General features: G+C 43.6%; 1 protein-coding gene across 1 annotated transcript; it reads right to left on the reverse strand.

Annotated features, from left to right (window-relative positions):
* Positions 1 to 217: 217 nt before the first annotated feature.
* On the reverse strand, positions 218 to 11,507 carry LOC129698585 (uncharacterized). Its single transcript, XM_055637683.1, has 5 exons — positions 11,108 to 11,507; positions 10,713 to 10,828; positions 7,688 to 7,810; positions 4,842 to 5,439; positions 218 to 374 (listed from the first exon to the last, which is right to left on the reverse strand). Exons 1-4 carry the CDS (start codon positions 11,172 to 11,174, stop codon positions 4,867 to 4,869), a joined length of 879 nt encoding a protein of 292 aa, XP_055493658.1. The 5' UTR covers positions 11,175 to 11,507; the 3' UTR covers positions 218 to 374; positions 4,842 to 4,866.
* Between the last annotated feature and the right edge of the window lie 5,212 nt (positions 11,508 to 16,719).

The following is a 16,719-nucleotide window of genomic DNA, read 5'->3' on the forward strand; positions in this document are numbered from 1 at the left end:
ATCTCCACCTTCCTATTGTTTTCCCTAAGCGCCCTATCTACTCTCTCCTGAAAACATACAGTGAATTGGCATCCACTGCCTTCTGTGGCAGAGAATTCCATAGATTCACAACTCGATGGGCCGAATGGCCTAAATCTGCTCCTCGAACCTATGAAGGAAGGGCAAAATGAAACAACATCAAATGCTGACAAGTAACTGATACTTAACAAACCTGCATTTTACTCTTGATTCTCTTCTGTCTTGAGAGCTGCAGTCGGAGCAAAACGAATAACTCTGGTTAGACTCCTTTGCCTGTTATTTTTCTTCTGCCTGCTCGAAAATCCCCTCCTCCTCCGGTGGCCAGAACTTCTCCTGCAAAACCTTCGGCCATAGTTCTAGAATAAAGTGTTTCATTAAAGCAATTGGTCAAAGAAAGCAATGGACTTTATACGTGGATGTTTATGGAAGTACTGTGGAATTCACCTCCGTTCTAAATGTTGACACTGTATGTAATTATTTTGCAACTTCTACCGCTGTACAGTGGAGAGCATTCTGACTGGTTGCGTCATGGCCTGGTTTGGTAATTCCGGCGCCCAGGAATGAAAGAGGCTTCAGAAAGTTCTAGATGATGCTCTGTCCATCAAGGGTACAGACACCCCACCCCCCTTCCCCACCATCGAAGGGATCTATAGGAAGTGCTGCATTTAGAAGGCAGCTATTATCATCAAAGACCCACCCCACCCTGGCCAATATCTCGCTCCTACCATTACATAGTTATAATGGGTGACTTCAATCTACATATAGATTGGGTGAATCAAATTGGCAGGGGTGCTGAGGAAGAGGATTTCTTGGAATGTATGCGGGATAGTTATCTAAATCAACATGTAGAGGAACCAACGAGAGAGCAGGCTATTTTAGACTGGGTATTGAGTAATGAGGAAGGGTTAGTTAGCAATCTTGTTGTACGTGCCCCCTTGGGCAAGAGTGACCATAATATGGTTGAGTTCTTCATTAGGATGGAGAGTGACATTGTTAATTCAGAAACAATGGTTCTGAACTTAAAGAAAGGTAACTTTGAGGGTATGAGACGTGAATTGGCCAAGATTGACTGGCAATTAATTCTAAAAGGGTTGACGGTGGATATGCAATGGAAGACATTTAAAGACTGCATGGATGAACTACAAAAATTGTTCATCCCTGTTTGGCAAAAGAATAAATCAGGGAAGGTAGTACATCCATGGATAACAAGGGAAATCAGGGATGGTATCAAAGCGAAGGATGATGCGTACAAATTAGCCAGAAAAAGCAGCATACCGGAGGACTGGGAGAAATTCAAAGGCCAGCAGAGGAGGACAAAGGGCTTAATTAGGAAAGGAAAAATAGATTATGAAAGAAAACTGGCAGGGAACATAAAAACTGACTGCAAAAGTTTTTATAGATATGTGAAAAAGAAAGAGATTAGTTAAAACAAATGTAGGTCCCTTGCAGTCAGAAACAGGTGAGTTGATCATGGGGAACAAGGATATGGCGGACCGATTGAATGACTACTTTGGTTCCGTCTTCACTAAGGAAGACATAAATAATTTGCCGGAAATAGCAGGGGACCGCGGGTCAAAGGAGTTGGAGGAATTGAGTGAAATCCAGGTTAGCCGGGAAGTAGTGTTGTGTAAATTGAATGGATTAAAGGCCGATAAATCCCCAGGGCCAGATAGGCTGCACCCCAGAGTACTTAAGGAAGTAGCTCCAGAAATAGTGGATGCATTAGTAATAATCTTTCAAAACTCTTTAGATACTGGAGTAGTTCCTGAAGATTGGCGGGTAGCAAACGTAACCCCACTTTTTAAGAAGGGAGGGAGAGAGAAAATGGGGAATTACAGACCAGTTAGTCTAACATCGGTAGTGGGGAAACTGCTAGAGTCAGTTATTAAAGATGGGATAGCAGCACATTTGGAAAGTGGTGAAATCATTGGACAAAGTCAGCATGGATTTACGAAAGGTAAATCATGTCTGACGAATCTTATAGAATTTTTCGAGGATGTAACTAGTAGCGTGGATAGGGGAGAACCAGTGGATGTGGTGTATCTGGACTTCCAGAAGGCTTTCGACAAGGTCCCACATAAGAGATTAGTATACAAACTTAAAGCACAAGGCATTGGGGGTTCAGTATTGATGTGGATAGAGAACTGGCTGGCAAACAGGGAGCAAAGAGTAGGAGTAAACGGGTCCTTTTCACAATGGCAGGCAGTGACTAGTGGGGTACTGCAAGGCTCAGTGCTGGGACCCCAGCTATTTACAATATATATTAATGATCTGGATGAGGGAATTGAAGGCAATATCTCCAAGTTTGCGGATGACACTAAGCTGGGGGGCAGTGTTAGCTGTGAGGAGGATGCTAGGAGACTGCAAGGTGACTTGGATAGGCTGGGTGAGTGGGCAAATGTTTGGCAGATGCAGTATAATGTGGATAAATGTGAGGTTATCCATTTTGGTGGCAAAAACGGGAAAGCAGACTATTATCTAAATGGTGGCCGATTGGGAAAGGGGGAGATGCAGCGAGACCTGGGTGTCATGGTACACCAGTCATTGAAGGTAGGCATGCAGGTGCAGCAGGCAGTAAAGAAAGCGAATGGTATGTTAGCTTTCATTGCAAAAGGATTTGAGTATAGGAGCAGGGAGGTTCTACTGCAGTTGTACAGGGTCTTGGTGAGACCACACCTGGGGTATTGCGTACAGTTTTGGTCTCCAAATCTGAGGAAGGACATTATTGCCATAGAGGGAGTGCAGAGACGGTTCACCAGACTAATTCCTGGGATGTCAGGACTGTCTTATGAAGAAAGACTGGATAGACTTGGTTTATACTCTCTAGAATTTAGAAGATTGAGAGGGGATCTTATAGAAACGTACAAAATTCTTAAGGGGTTGGACAGGCTAGATGCAGGAAGATTGTTCCCGATGTTGGGGAAGTCCAGGACAAGGGGTCAGAGCTTGAGGATAAGGGGGAAATCCTTTAAAACCGAGATGAGAAGAATTTTTTTCACACAGAGAGTGGTGAATCTCTGGAACTCTCTGCCACGGAGGGTAGTTGAGGCCAGTTCATTGGCTCTATTTAAGAGGGAGTTAGATGTGGCCCTTGTGGCTAAGGGGATCAGGGGGTATGGAGAGAAGGCAGGTACGGGATACTGAGTTGGATGATCAGCCATGATCATATTGAATGGCGGTGCAGGCTCGAAGGGCCGAATGGCCTACTCCTGCACCTAATTTCTATGTTTCTATGTTTCTATTACAACAAAGGCAGTAACAGAATTCCTTAGGGCTAACGGAATCAAGGGATATGGGGAAAAGCAGGAACGGGGTGCTGACTTTGGATGATCAGCCATGATCATATTCAATGGTAGTACAGGCTCGAAGGGCCAAATGGACTACTCTTGCATCTATTTTCTATTTTACTATGTATCTAAGTCACAGGAGCCTGAGAACTGTTACCTCCAATGCCAAGAACAGCTTATTTTCATCAACCATCATACACTTGATCCACCCTCTACAACCCTATCCATAATCCTACCTCAGCACCAATCTACTATGAATTAAGGTTGTACGACATACTTTGGCCTACCAGCTTAACAGGCAACTAGAGAGCAGTCATGAACTATTGTCTACATTGGAGACCCTGGTACTATCTTTGGTCGGACTTTACTGGCTTTATCTTGCACTAAACATTATTCATCTTACTCCCCTTATCATGTATCTATACACTGTCAATGGATCGACTGTAAACATGTATTGTCTTTCCGCTGGCTGGTTGGTGCACAACAAAAGCTTTTCACTGTATCTCGGTACACGTGACAATAAACTAAACTGATTGAGTGTTTTGAAGATGTGACCACAAAGGTCCTTGAGGACAGAGCTGTAGATGTTGTATATATGGACTTCAGCAAAGCATTCGACAAGGTTCCACATGGTAGGCTGCTCTGGAAGGTTAGATCACAAGGTGAGATTTCCAAATGGATAGAAAATTGGCTTCATGGAAGGAAGTTTCACGATGGTGAAAGTTTTCTTTTCAGACTGGAGGCCTGTGACTACTGGTATGATTCAGAGTTGAGTGCTGGGCCCGTTACTGTTTGTCATCTATATCATTGATTTGGTTGTGAATGTACAAGATATGATTAGCAGGTTTACAGATGACACAATAATGGGTGGTATTGTAGATAGTGAAGATCTTTGGCACAAATTGCAGCAGGATCTTGATCGGTTGGGCGGGTGGACTGAAGAATGGTTGATGGAATTTAATAAAGAGAAATGTGAGATGTTGCATTTTGGGAAGACTAACAAGGGGAAGGACCTACACAGTGAATGACAGGGCTCTGGGGAGTGTTGTAGAGCAGAGGGATCCAGGAGTGCACGCACATGGTTTGTTTAAAGTGGATCACAGGTAGATAAGTTGGTCAAAATGGCTTTCGGCATTTTGACCTTCATCAGTCAAAGTATTGATTATAGAAGTTGGGAGGTCATGTTGCAGTTCTATAAATCGTTGGTGAGTCCGCATTAGTGTATTGTGTTCAGTTCTGAGCACCATTGAGGTCAGGCAATTATATAAGCAGCATAGGTGGATATTGTCCTAATGTTGGCAAGTGTGATTGGTGTAGATGGGCAGTAAGGTTGGCATGGATTTGGTGGACTTGGTGGGCCAAAGGAGTTGTTTCTCTGCTGTACAACTCTGTAAAACAGTCCAAATAATGTCCTTTATCTTATACACTAAAACTTATCAGCGTATCACATTTATTCTGTTGTTTCAGCTTAGATAAAAGTGATATTGCAGGCGTGCATCTCTTTAGCAATCAATTCAATAAAAATCATCGAGATACCTTTCTCGTGCATCTCCTTGATCGTTCATTGCTTTCGGATGATGATGATGATGATGATGATGATGATGATGATGATGAAGATGATGGTCGTTTTCTGGGTTTTTTGGTTGTTGTGGTGGTCGTGGTTGGTGTGGTGGTCGTGGTAGTTGGTGTGGTCGCAGTTGTGGTCGGAGTGGTAACTAAAGTGCTGTCTGTGGTGTCCAGTGGTCAGTGTGGTAACTAAAGTGCTCTCTGTGGTGTCCAGTGTGGTCGGAGTGGTAACTAAAGTGCTGTCTGTGGTGTCCAGTGTGGTCGGAGTGGTAACTAAAGTGCTGTCTGTGGTGTCCAGTGTGGTCGGTGTGGTAACTAAAGTGCTGTCTGTGGTGTCCAGTGTGGTCGGTGTGGTAACTAAAGTGCTGTCTGTGGTGTCCAGTGTGGTCAGTGTGGTGACTAAAGTGCTGTCTGTGGTGTCCAGTGTGGTAACTAAAATGCTCGGTGTGGTCACCGGTGTGGTCGGGGTAATAGCTGGTGTTGTCACGTTTGTGTTAAAGCACTGGACTTGAACATTTTGAACTAAGCCCGCCCGCAGTGAGATTGTGCTTGTACACGTAGCAGTTTCCTGTAAAGAGAAAAAAAAACCACAGAATTGTACAAACATACTATAGCATGGAAACATCTAACTCCACGCTCTCATGGCAACCAAGATGTCCCATCAAAGCTAGTCACAATGGCCTGTGTTTGTCCCATATCCCATCGCACCTTTCTCATCCATGTACAGTATCCGTCCAAATTACCTTTCAACACAATATTCCCAGCTGATCATGATGTCCCAACTTCTACATTCAGTTTCCCAACTGATGTGGATCAGCATTCAAAAAGCCTTCTTCACCCACCTGCAGGAAACCAATGTACATGTGCCGGCTCTGGAGAGGGTCCAGAAGATGTTTACAACAAGCATCACAACGTATGGTGAATGTCTGTCAGGTTTTGAAGATATCAAATATATTTTCAGTGGCTGAAGGGTGTATTTGCATCTTGACTGAGTGAGTTGGACTTCCACCAGATTGCACAACTAATTGTATGGAAATTACCCGTAGGAAACATAAATCTAATAATATGTCTGCAGTGAACACAGCAATATATATATATATATATATAACGTGTGTGTTCTAATATTGAAGATGTTGGTTAGTTTTTCCTTTTCAATGTTTGAACTAACATTTACAATCCTGAATCCATTTTATGACGTCGTTTGATGTTGACTAGATTTCAAGACCACAAAGAATTAAAATAACTCTTTGCTTAATCCTGGTGTAATTCCATTACCACGTTTCTTCATAATGAAAGGAATGCTATCAAGTTGACAAACCAGTTCTTGTGGACACACGTGAATCTCTAGATTCCTCCAGTGGTTTGTATTTTGCTCAGTGCTGTGTGACTTGGTGTGGAGTTCGGCCCATAACCCTTTACACCTATCCTATCCATGTCCCTGTCCAAATGTTTCTTAAATGTTGTGATAGTTCCTGGCTCAACTACCTCCGCTGGCAGCCCATTCCACGCACCTACCACCCTTCATGTTAAAATGTTGCCCCTCGGTTTCCTATTAAATCTTTCCTCTCTCACCTTAAACTCTGTGCATTCACCCTATCTATTCCTCTCATCATTTTATACCCCTCTATAATATCACCCCTCATCCACCTGTACTCCACAGAAGTCCTAGTCTGCACAACCTCTCCCTGCAGCTTTGGCCCTCGAGTCCTGGCAACATTTTCGTAAAGGGGCTGTCCCACTTGACATATCAGTGTCGCCGAAAGATTTTGAACATTTCAAGCCGCAACTTTTTCAGTGACCTGTTACGTCAGTCAATGATGCTGGCAGTCGCTGAAAACATCACCAAGTGGGACAGGCCTTTTTAAATCTTCTCTGCACCCTTTCTAGCTTAGCAGCAACTTTCCCATAACAGGATAACAGAAACGGAGCAAAATATTTTCAATGTGGCCTCACCAATGCCCTCTACAAAAGCAACATGACCCGTATCTTTTAAACTTAGGACTCTGACTGATGAAGACCAATGTGCTGATAGCCTTCCTGACCACACTATCTACTTGCAATGTGACTGTGGGAAGAGAAATAGAGTTAGTGTTTTGGGTGGAGTGGGAGATTGCCGCCTTCACATGGTCCACCCTGTTTTCGTATAATGTAATCAACCCGACGTGCACGAACAAACAGATGTAGTGTTTTGGTGTCTACAACGTGAGGCAGTGCACGCCATACGCAAGAAGAAGTGTTTTGGATGCAAGTTTCTTTGTGGAACTTCTTTCCTCACTTTTCCCATTTCTAATCAATGGCCTCAGTCTTGCAATATTGACTGTATTTTTGCTTCCCACAGCTGCTGTCTAATTCCCTGAGTTTCTCCAGCATTTTCTGTCCGTATTCCACCACGAGAGTGACGGGTCTGTTGATGTTTTGATCAACAGCGTGTGTTGACCTCATAACTGCTGGCTAGAAAAAGCAGGTCGGGAATTCTGCCCCCTTTTAGGACAAGAGAAGTGATCAATCGAAGGTGAAGGGTAGATTGTGAAAAGTGTTAGAAGGGAAGTCAGTAGTTCACATTCCAGAATGTCCAGTATGCAATGAGGGGTAGAAAGAGGTTGGCACGGTGTTGCAATGGTAGAGTTGCTGCCTTACAGCTTCAGAGACCCAGCTTCAATCCTAACTACAGGTGCTGTGGGAAGACGGATCAGCCATGATTGAATGGCGGAGTAGAGTTGATGGGCCAACTGGCCTAATTCCGCTCCTTTTACTTATGAACCTATGTCAATAGAGATGACAACAGAGAAATGAATAGCAAATGGTGTAACACTCACAGCATTCGTGATGGGTATCAGGTCACAGATTGATGGATCGATACCGGAGTTGTTCAGACACACAGTTCCCTGGATATCGATAACTATTACCACCAGGAATAGGCGTTCTCCTAAATTAGCCTCCTAAAAAAACAAAGAAGAATGTTACACTCAATGAATAGTATTTGTAATAACATGCCCAATGACACCATTGTTATTTGGATTTCCTATGTCTTGCTGCACTTGAATCACACTACTTGCTGCTTCTCAAGATGGCCTTCAATGCACATTGATGCAGTGGGTCAAGGGTTACGAGTGTTTCATTGTCAGATGCACTGGGCAGGGGACAAGGAAACTCATACTTGTTCTTAATGCAACAACATGCAAATAAATGTACAATAAACAATAAATTACCAAAGTACGTAGTGCACCCTTGACAAAGTTCATAGTAGATCTTAGCTGAAGTAAGGTTGTGGTTCAAGATGGCTGATGGATGATGGAAAGAAGTTGTTCTTTAATTTGGAGGTCACTGAGCCTTTTCTCCCATTAGAAGCCACGAGATGAAAGCATGGCCAAGGTGGTATAGGTCCTTGATGACAATCATTGCCTTTCTAAGGCACAACTTACTGTGGGTCACTTTGATGGTGGGTGAATCAATACCATGCCATTGACCAGGTCAATGTCCACCACTTAATGTAGCTTTCTACTAACTTGGGTGCTTGAGTTAATGGTTCAGTAGAGAGCATGTGTAACCAGCATGATATGCTTTCCGCCGCACACCTGTAGAAGCTTTAAAGGGTATTTGGCGACATTTCGAACCTCCTCTAACTTCTGAGGAAGTAGAGGCATTAATGAGCTTTCTTTGCAGTGAATAGTGGAAGCATCGACAAGATAATACATTGGCTATTGAGATATACATGGCGGCTAGTTTGCCTTCTATGAGATTCCTGTCAGAAATGTAAAGCTTACAACACACATAGAAACATAGAAACATAGAAAATAGGTGCGGGAGGAGGCCATTCGACCCTTCAAGCCAGCACCGCCATTCATTGCGATCATTGCTGATCGTCCCCAATCAATAACCTGTGCCTGCCTTCTCCCCATATCCCTTGATTCCACTAGCACCAAGAGCTCTATCTAACTATCTCTTAAGTCCATCCAGTGATTTGGCCTCCACTGCCGTCTGTGGCAGGGAATTCCACAAATTCACAACTCTCTGGGTGAAAAAGTTTTTTCTCACCTCAGTCTTAAATGGCCTCCCCTTTATTCTAAGACTGTGGCCCCTGATTCTGGACTCGCCCAACATTGGGAACATTTTTCCTGCATCTCGCAGTCCAGACCTTTTATAATGTTATATGTCTCTATAAGATCCCCCTCATCCTTCTAAACTCCAGTGAATACAAGCCTAGTCTTTTCAATCTTTCCTCATATGACAGTCCCGCCATCCCAGGGATCAATCTTGTGAACCTATGCTGCACTGCCTCAATCACAAGGATGTCCTTCCTCAAATTAGGAGACCAAAACTGTACGCAATACGCCAGATGTGGTCTTACCATTGCCCTATACAACTGCAGAACAATCTCTCTACTCCTATACTAAAATCCCCTTGTTATGAAGGCCAACATTCCATTTGCTTTCTTCACTGCCTGCTGTACCTGCACGCCAACTTTCAGTGACCGGTGTACAAGGACACCCAGGTCTCGCTGCACCTCCCTCTTACCTAACGTAACCCCATTGAGATAATAAACTAAACTAAACTAAGCAAAACTAATTTAAACTAAATCTTAACAAAATAAAATAGAGAACTTTCATTAGTATAAAAACATTTACTATTTCACACTGTCACTACAATTAATTCTACAGTGAGATAAGGTTTACTTTGGTTGCACAAGCAGCAACTGTTAATCCATATGAGTTTCTATTGCTTGTGTTCAGATAGTTTCTGTGGGCACTTTTCTCCTGTTGCAATACTATGGCATGAGAAACAGTAATTATATTTATACTAATGAAAGTTCTCTATTTTATTTTGTTAAGATTTGGTTTGGCTTAGTTTAGCTTAGTTTAGTTTAGTTTAGTTTAGTTTAGTTTAGTTTAGTTTAGTTTAGTTTAGTTTAGTTTAGTTTAGTTTAGTGTAGTTTAGTTTAGACATACGGCCCTTCAGCCCACCAAGTCCGCATCGACCAGCGACCCCCACACATAAACACTATCTTACCTACACACATTAGGGACAATGTTATGTTTACACGAATCCAATTAACCTACAATTAACCAGCTCCTATTTTCTATGTTTCTAATATCTTTCTCCACAAAGGTGAAATTTCCATCGATGATTTTGTCCACCTCCTGCAGCTCCACAAATAGATGTTCATGTTCCTCTTTGAGATGCCCTATTCTCTCCCTAGTTACTCTTTTTCACAATATACTTATTTAAATCTCTTTGGATTTTCTATTTATTTCTGTCAATCTACCTCACATCCCCTTTTTACCTTCCTAACTTCCTTATTAAGTATATTCCTGCATCCCCTCTACTGATATTATGCTGAACATTGATTTCTCCACCTACAAATAACCCCTGCATGCCCTCTCTCTCATTCCCTCCCCTAACCAAGTCGTGTCAGATTCAAGGTCGTCTTGTTGAGTCTCATTGTCTGTAACCCGTTTTCACCTAGCCCACAGCTAACAATTGCCTGTTTCCTTTATCATCGTTACTTATTTGCATCTTTTATTCATGTGTTCTGTATCTATATCACCGTCTGTAACTCTCGTTTCATTTCCCCTGACAGCCTGAAGAAGGGTCTCGACCCAAAAACGTCACCTATTCCTTCTCTACAGAGATGCTGCCTGACCCGCTGACCCGTTTGTAACTTTTACAAACTCCTGTCTAACACAATAAAATTCACATTGCCACGTTTGTAGACCAGTTCTGGACATTTCCACAACCGTTTTAAAACTAGTAGAACAAATGCAGGAGAAGAAACGCATGCTCATGTCATTTAATACATTTTGGCAAGAGGTAAAAATTAACCGTGAAATGAAATGTACTTACGTAGAGAACTTCACATCTTGTAACAGCAAAGAGGTTGCTGTTTGAGGAGTCCACATTCACCTGTGCAATTGTAGCATTTTCAACAATTGGGAAGGTTGAACTTGCACATGATTGCGCTGAAACAAAAACAGATTTCAAGAACAATATATCTTTGAGTAATGTCTCTGCATCTTACTCTCTGCACCATGACATGTCCCTTAAAACCTATCTCTTTAGACAAAGCTTTTGATCTACTGCTCTGTGTCAAAATGGAATTACCTTCCCATGAATTACATTTGAATGTTTCATGATGCAAAATTATATTTGCTAACTTTTTTGCTGGATTGAACCCACATGAACTATCAGAACAAATCATACTCTAGTCTAGTCCATTGACAGCTTGTTTCAGTACTTGCCAGAGGTGTAGAAGACGTGGACTGCAGCAAAAACAAAGAGGATGGTTTTCATTTTACATCTATACATGGCTGAAGATGTACTGGTCACAGTGTTTGATTTCACACTTATATAGCCTGGACCTCACAAAACAATCCCACGAATAATACCACAATGATGTAAATAGAGAACAGGGAAATTACTCAACTCCTTCATGTCCCAGGAATTCTTGCCAATTATCAAAAGCATGACTGAAAGATTTATTTTGGACAGAGTGACTCGTCAACTTCCTGTTTTGTAATCAATGCGTTCCATGCTAATTACCTTTACTATATTGCGACAGAATAACTGAGTGGGAGTTTTCATGTTTATGAAATCCAAGGTGCAGAAGGTATGTAATGGTCATTGGGTATCTCAGTCGTGTTCACATAAGCGATATCGGCATCATTGACCAGGCTGGCATTCTTCTATTCATCTTTGTCCTTGAGAAGGCAATGATCATAGAGTCACAGTGATACAGTGTGGAAACAGGCCCTTCAGCCCAACTTGCCCACATCGGCCAACAATGTCCCAGCTACACTGGTCCCACCTCCCAGCATTTGGTCCATATCCCTCCAAACCTGTACCTGACTAAATGTTTCTTGAACTGTGAAGAGGATGTTAGGAGGTTGCAGGGTGACCTGGACAGGTTGAGTGAGTGGGCAGAAGCATGACAGATGCGGTATAATATAGATTAATGTGAGGTTATCCACTTTGGTGGCAAAAACAAGGGGGCTGATTATTATCTCAATGGGGTTAGGTTAGGTAAGGGGGAGGTACAGCGGTCACTGAAAGTTGGCGTGCAGGTACAGCAGGCAGTGAGGAAAGCTAATGGAATGTTGGCCTTCATAACAAGACGATTTCAGTATAGGAGTAGAGAGGTTCTTCTACAGTTGTATAGGGCTCTGGTAAGACCACATCTGGAGTATTGCATACAGTTTTGGACTCCTAATTTGAGGAAGGATATCCTTGTGATTGAGGCAGTACAGCGTGGGTTCACGAGATTGATCCCTGGGATGGCGGGACTGTCTTATGAGGAAAGGTTGAAAAGACTAGGCTTGTATTCACTGGAGTTCAGAAGGATGAGGGGGGATCTTATAGAAACATATAAAAATATAAAAGGACTGGACAAGCTAGATGCAGGAAAAATGTTCCCAATGTTGGGCGAGTCCAGAACCGGGGGCCACAATCTTAGAATAAACGGGAGGTCATTTAAGGCAGAGGTAAGAAAAAACAGTTTCACCCAGAGAGTTGTGAATTTGTAGAATTCCCTGCCACAGAGGGCAGTGGAGGTCATATAACTGGATGGATTTAAGAGAGAGTTAGATAGAGCACTAGGGGCCAGTGGAGTGAAGAGATATGGGAAGAAGGCAGGCATGGGTTATTGATTGGGGACGATCAGCCATGATCACAATGAATGGAGGTGCAGGCTCGAAGGCCCGATTGGCCTCCTCCTGCACCTATTTTCTATGTTTCTATGTTAAAAGTTGGATATAGACACAAAATGCTGGAGTAACTCAGCGGGACAGACGGCATCTCTGGAGAGAAGGAATGGGTGACCCTTCTTCAGACTTCTTCTTAATTCTTCTTCTTAATTTTTAATTCTTAATTCTTCTTCTTAAATGTTGGGTTAGTCCCAGCCTCAACAACTTCCTCTGACAGCTCGTTCCATACACCCACGTCCTTTGTGTGATCACTGAATATATTCAGCTACTTCTGTCCTTCAGGTTAAAACACTGCTGGAGTATACCAAACTAATTAACCTACAAGCTTGTACGTCTTTGGAGTGAGGGAGGAAATCGAAGATCTCGAAGTAAACCCACGTGGTCACGGGGATAATATACAAACTCTGTACAGACAGCACCCGTATTTACCATAGAGAAAGATAGGAGGTCAGTGGAACTTGGGCCATCATTGTAAGTGGCTTGAGAGCAGTCAGTGTTACGGTCGAAGAGGAGCTGAAGGTATATCATGTATGAAAGTAGACAAATCTCCAAGGCCTGATCAGATATAAACATGGTTGTGAAAAATTGCAGCAGAATCTTGATCAATTGGCCAGGTGGGCGGAGGAATGGTTTAATGGAATTTAATGCAGCGAAGTGCGAGGTGTTGCATTTCGGAAAGTTGCTGGTAGATAGGATGGTCAAAAATGCTTTTGGCACATTGGCTTTTTTCTGTCAGGATGCATTTAAGTATTGTGTTCATTTCTGGTAACATGTGATAGGAAACATGTTGTCAAGTTGAAAAAGGGTACAGAGAAGATTTACAAGGATGTTGCCAGGACTAGAGGGTGTGAGCTATGGGGAGAGGTTGAGCATGCTGGGACTCTATATCTTGGAGCACAGGAGGACGAGGGGTAGTCTTATAGAGGTGATTAAAATCATGGGAGGAATAGATCGGATAGATGCACACAGACTCTTGCCCAGTTGATCTTTTCCCCATAATACCAGGGGACATAGGTTTAAGGTGACACGAAAAATATTTAATAGGAATCTGAGAGGCAACTTTTTCACATATAGCACGAAGAAGGGGCCTGACTCGGTGAATGATGTTTCAGTGGAAGAGAATTTTGGGAACAGTGATCATGGAGAAGCAACTATTTTACACAAAGGGTGGTTGGTATATGGAACAAGCTGCCAGTGGAGGTATCATCATCATCAACATCAACATAGTTGAAAACATCAACGATGCCTTACAATGCCATGTACGACAGTGATCGCAACTTCTACTGAAGTGTGGATGGCCGTTGGCTCATTAGGAGCTCATCCGCCCTTTGACAGGTCTTGTTTTTGGTCCTGCTGGGGGTCCACAGCCCCCTCCTCACCTGGCAAACCAGGTGGGGGGTACTGTTTAGTCGCCGACTATCCGACCATGACGCATGTAACACGGGGTTACACGGTACCCGTGGCGGGGGGAACTCCCCCCGACCTGACCGTAGTGGAGGCAACTGAGGCAGATACTATAACAACATTAAAAATATAGACAGGAACATGGAAGAAAGGTTGAAAGGCAGCTTGGTTGGCACGGACATGTTGAGCTAGCCAGCATGTTTGTGTGCTGTGTGACTCCAAATCTCCTGACTCTGATCAGACACTGCAGGAAACTGGAGAACAAATTGTAGATATATGAATCATCATTGGACATGAGTGACGTGCTGGAAAACTGGATGGTGATGAATGCGTTTTTATTCAGTTACAGTTTAGTTCATTCTCACGTGTACTGACGTACAGGGAAAAGCTTTTGTTGCGTGCAAATCAGTTAGCAGAAAGAATACACATGATGTTTTATGTGTCAATCTTAATTGTTTACTGTATGTCGTGTTGCTACTAGCGAGCGGAGCACCAAGGCAAATTCCTTGTATGTGTACATACTTGGCCAATAAACTTATTCATTCATTAATGATTAAAATTGATCCATTTACAGTGTATGGATACATGATAAGGGAATGCTGTTTAGTGCAAGGTAAAGCCACAACTTAAGAAGGGGTGTGAGGAAAACTCAGCAACCTATAGATCGTTGAGCTCCAGTATTCCGAGGGATAAGATATATGCATATTGATAGACAGGGCCTGATTGGGTCCAGTATGGTTTTGTATGGAGAAGTTCATGTCATGTGAATCCAATAGTTTTTTTTTTAAGTAACCAAATAGGTTGATAGAGTCTTAAGCCCCTGTCCCACTTAGGAAACCTGAACGGAAACCTCTGGAGACCTTACGCACCACCCAAGGTTTCCGTGAGGTTCCCGGAGGTTTTGGTCACTCTCCCTAATGGTGGAAAGTGGTTTCTGTGTAGTCGAGGCTTCTTCTATGTTCCTGCGATTATTAAAAAAAAAAAAACAGCCTCGACTAAAAATAGGTTGCCGTTTGGTCGAAGCCAGTGGAGTGGGGTTGCTATTTACTCACAGGCAGTCGAAGAGCCAATCTCCTTCGCTGACCAGCCATTTCGATTGGCTCAATGGAGTTTTCAGCAAAGATCCTGTAGGATATTTGGTTTTCAGTACCTAGAAGATCTGCCGGAAGGTAAAATGCCCGCTAACTTTATTAAACTTCTTAAAACTGTCTCCACTCCTTCTGACCCCCACCCCCTTCTCCCCCCTTCTCTCCCTCCTTCTCTCCCCCTTCTTTCCCCTTCTCTCTCACCTTCTCTGTCCTCTCCCCTTCTTTCCCCTTCTCTCCCTCCCTCCCGCGCTCTCTAAATGACTTACCGTGCTCTGTGGCAGCCGTTTACCTTCCTCTTCATCGCGCAGACAGCGCTCCTCCGCTGTCCCTGGCCCCCACCTTAATGATGTGTGTGTGTGTGTGTGTGTGTGTGTGTGTGTGTGTGTGTGTGTGTGTGTGTGTGTGTGTGTGTGTGTGTGGGTGTGTGTGTGTGTGTGTGTGTGTGTGTGTGTGTGTGTGTGTGTGTGTGTGTGTGTGTGTGCGCGTGTGTGTGTGGGTCGGTAACAAAGATCCTGTGGGATCTTTGGTCAGTAGATGCAGCTCACGCTTTGGTCGAGGCTTTCTAGGCAAGTGACCAAAGCCTCTGGCGACTCATAGAAACCTTGGGTGGGGCACAAGGTCACCAGAGGTTTCCGTTCAGGTTTCCTAAGTGGGACAGGGGCATTAGAGCATGGAAATAGGTCATTTGGTTCAACATGCTATCACCAACAAAGATGTCCTATCTAAACTAGTCCAATGTGCCTGCTTTTGGTCCATATCCTAAACTTGTTCCATATATCCACTTGGCACCTTATCTTCACATCGTTCCAATCTACTTTAACCTGTGACCTCTGTAGCTTGATTCCCCTACTCTGCTTTAAAGATGCTGAGCACTTACCCTATCTTGTCCCTTTATAACATACACCTCTATAAGATCGCACCGCATTCTCCTGCACCCCAAGGAATAAAGTCCTAGGTCAGGAGGGGCAAGGAGCACCGTCGCTCCACCCAGCATCCGTAGGGAGGGAGCGGCTCTGCTGTCAGTGACCGGAGAACTGGTGACGGGATCTAGGGAGAGCCTTGGTCCAAAGATGTCCGGGTTGCGTTGCTCCTAGACCTGGCCAAGCTGGCCATCCGCAAGTCATGGTGCCAGGCGGAAGAGGGCTTTGCCCGAGCCAGATGCTTGCCCCTTTACCGGGGTTATGTCCACGCCCAGGTGGTGTTAGAGAGGGACGTTAGAGGTGGTGTTAGAGATGTCGCTCTTCCAGGGAGATGCTAACTGCATTTCGTTGTATCTGTACTGTACACTGACAATAACAATTAAAGTTGAATCTGAATCTGAATCGGACATAGTTGTATGGTAGTTATTTAGTATAGAAACATAGAAACATAGAAACATAGAAATTAGGTGCAGGAGTAGGCCATTCAGCCCTTCGAGCCTGCACCGCCATTCACTATGATCATGGCTGATCATCCAACTCAGTATCCCGTACCTGCCTTCTCTCCATACCCCCTGATCCCCTTAGCCACAAGGGCCACATCTAACTCCCTCTTAGATATAGCCAATGAACTGGCCTCAACTACTTTCTGTGGCAGAGAATTCCACAGATTCACCATTCTCTGTGTAAAAAATGATTTTCTCATCTCGGTCCTAAAAGACTTCCCTCTTATCCTTAAACT

The sequence above is a fragment of the Leucoraja erinacea genome, chromosome 7 (assembly GCF_028641065.1).
Source record: "Leucoraja erinacea ecotype New England chromosome 7, Leri_hhj_1, whole genome shotgun sequence".
NCBI classification, from domain to species: domain Eukaryota; kingdom Metazoa; phylum Chordata; class Chondrichthyes; order Rajiformes; family Rajidae; genus Leucoraja; species Leucoraja erinaceus.

What these genes read in the sequence shown, in the direction of transcription:
- LOC129698585 (XM_055637683.1), bottom strand. Translation starts at nt 11,174, where the DNA reads ATGTATAGATGTAAAATGAAAACCATCCTCTTTGTTTTTGCTGCAGTC. An exon ending in CCACGTCTTCTACACCTCTG is followed by an intron (nt 10,829 to 11,107) that starts GCAAGTACTGAA and finishes TTTTTGTTTCAG; the next exon opens with CGCAATCATGTGCAAGTTCA. An exon ending in CAAGATGTGAAGTTCTCTAC is followed by an intron (nt 7,811 to 10,712) that starts GTAAGTACATTT and finishes TTGTTTTTTTAG; the next exon opens with GAGGCTAATTTAGGAGAACG.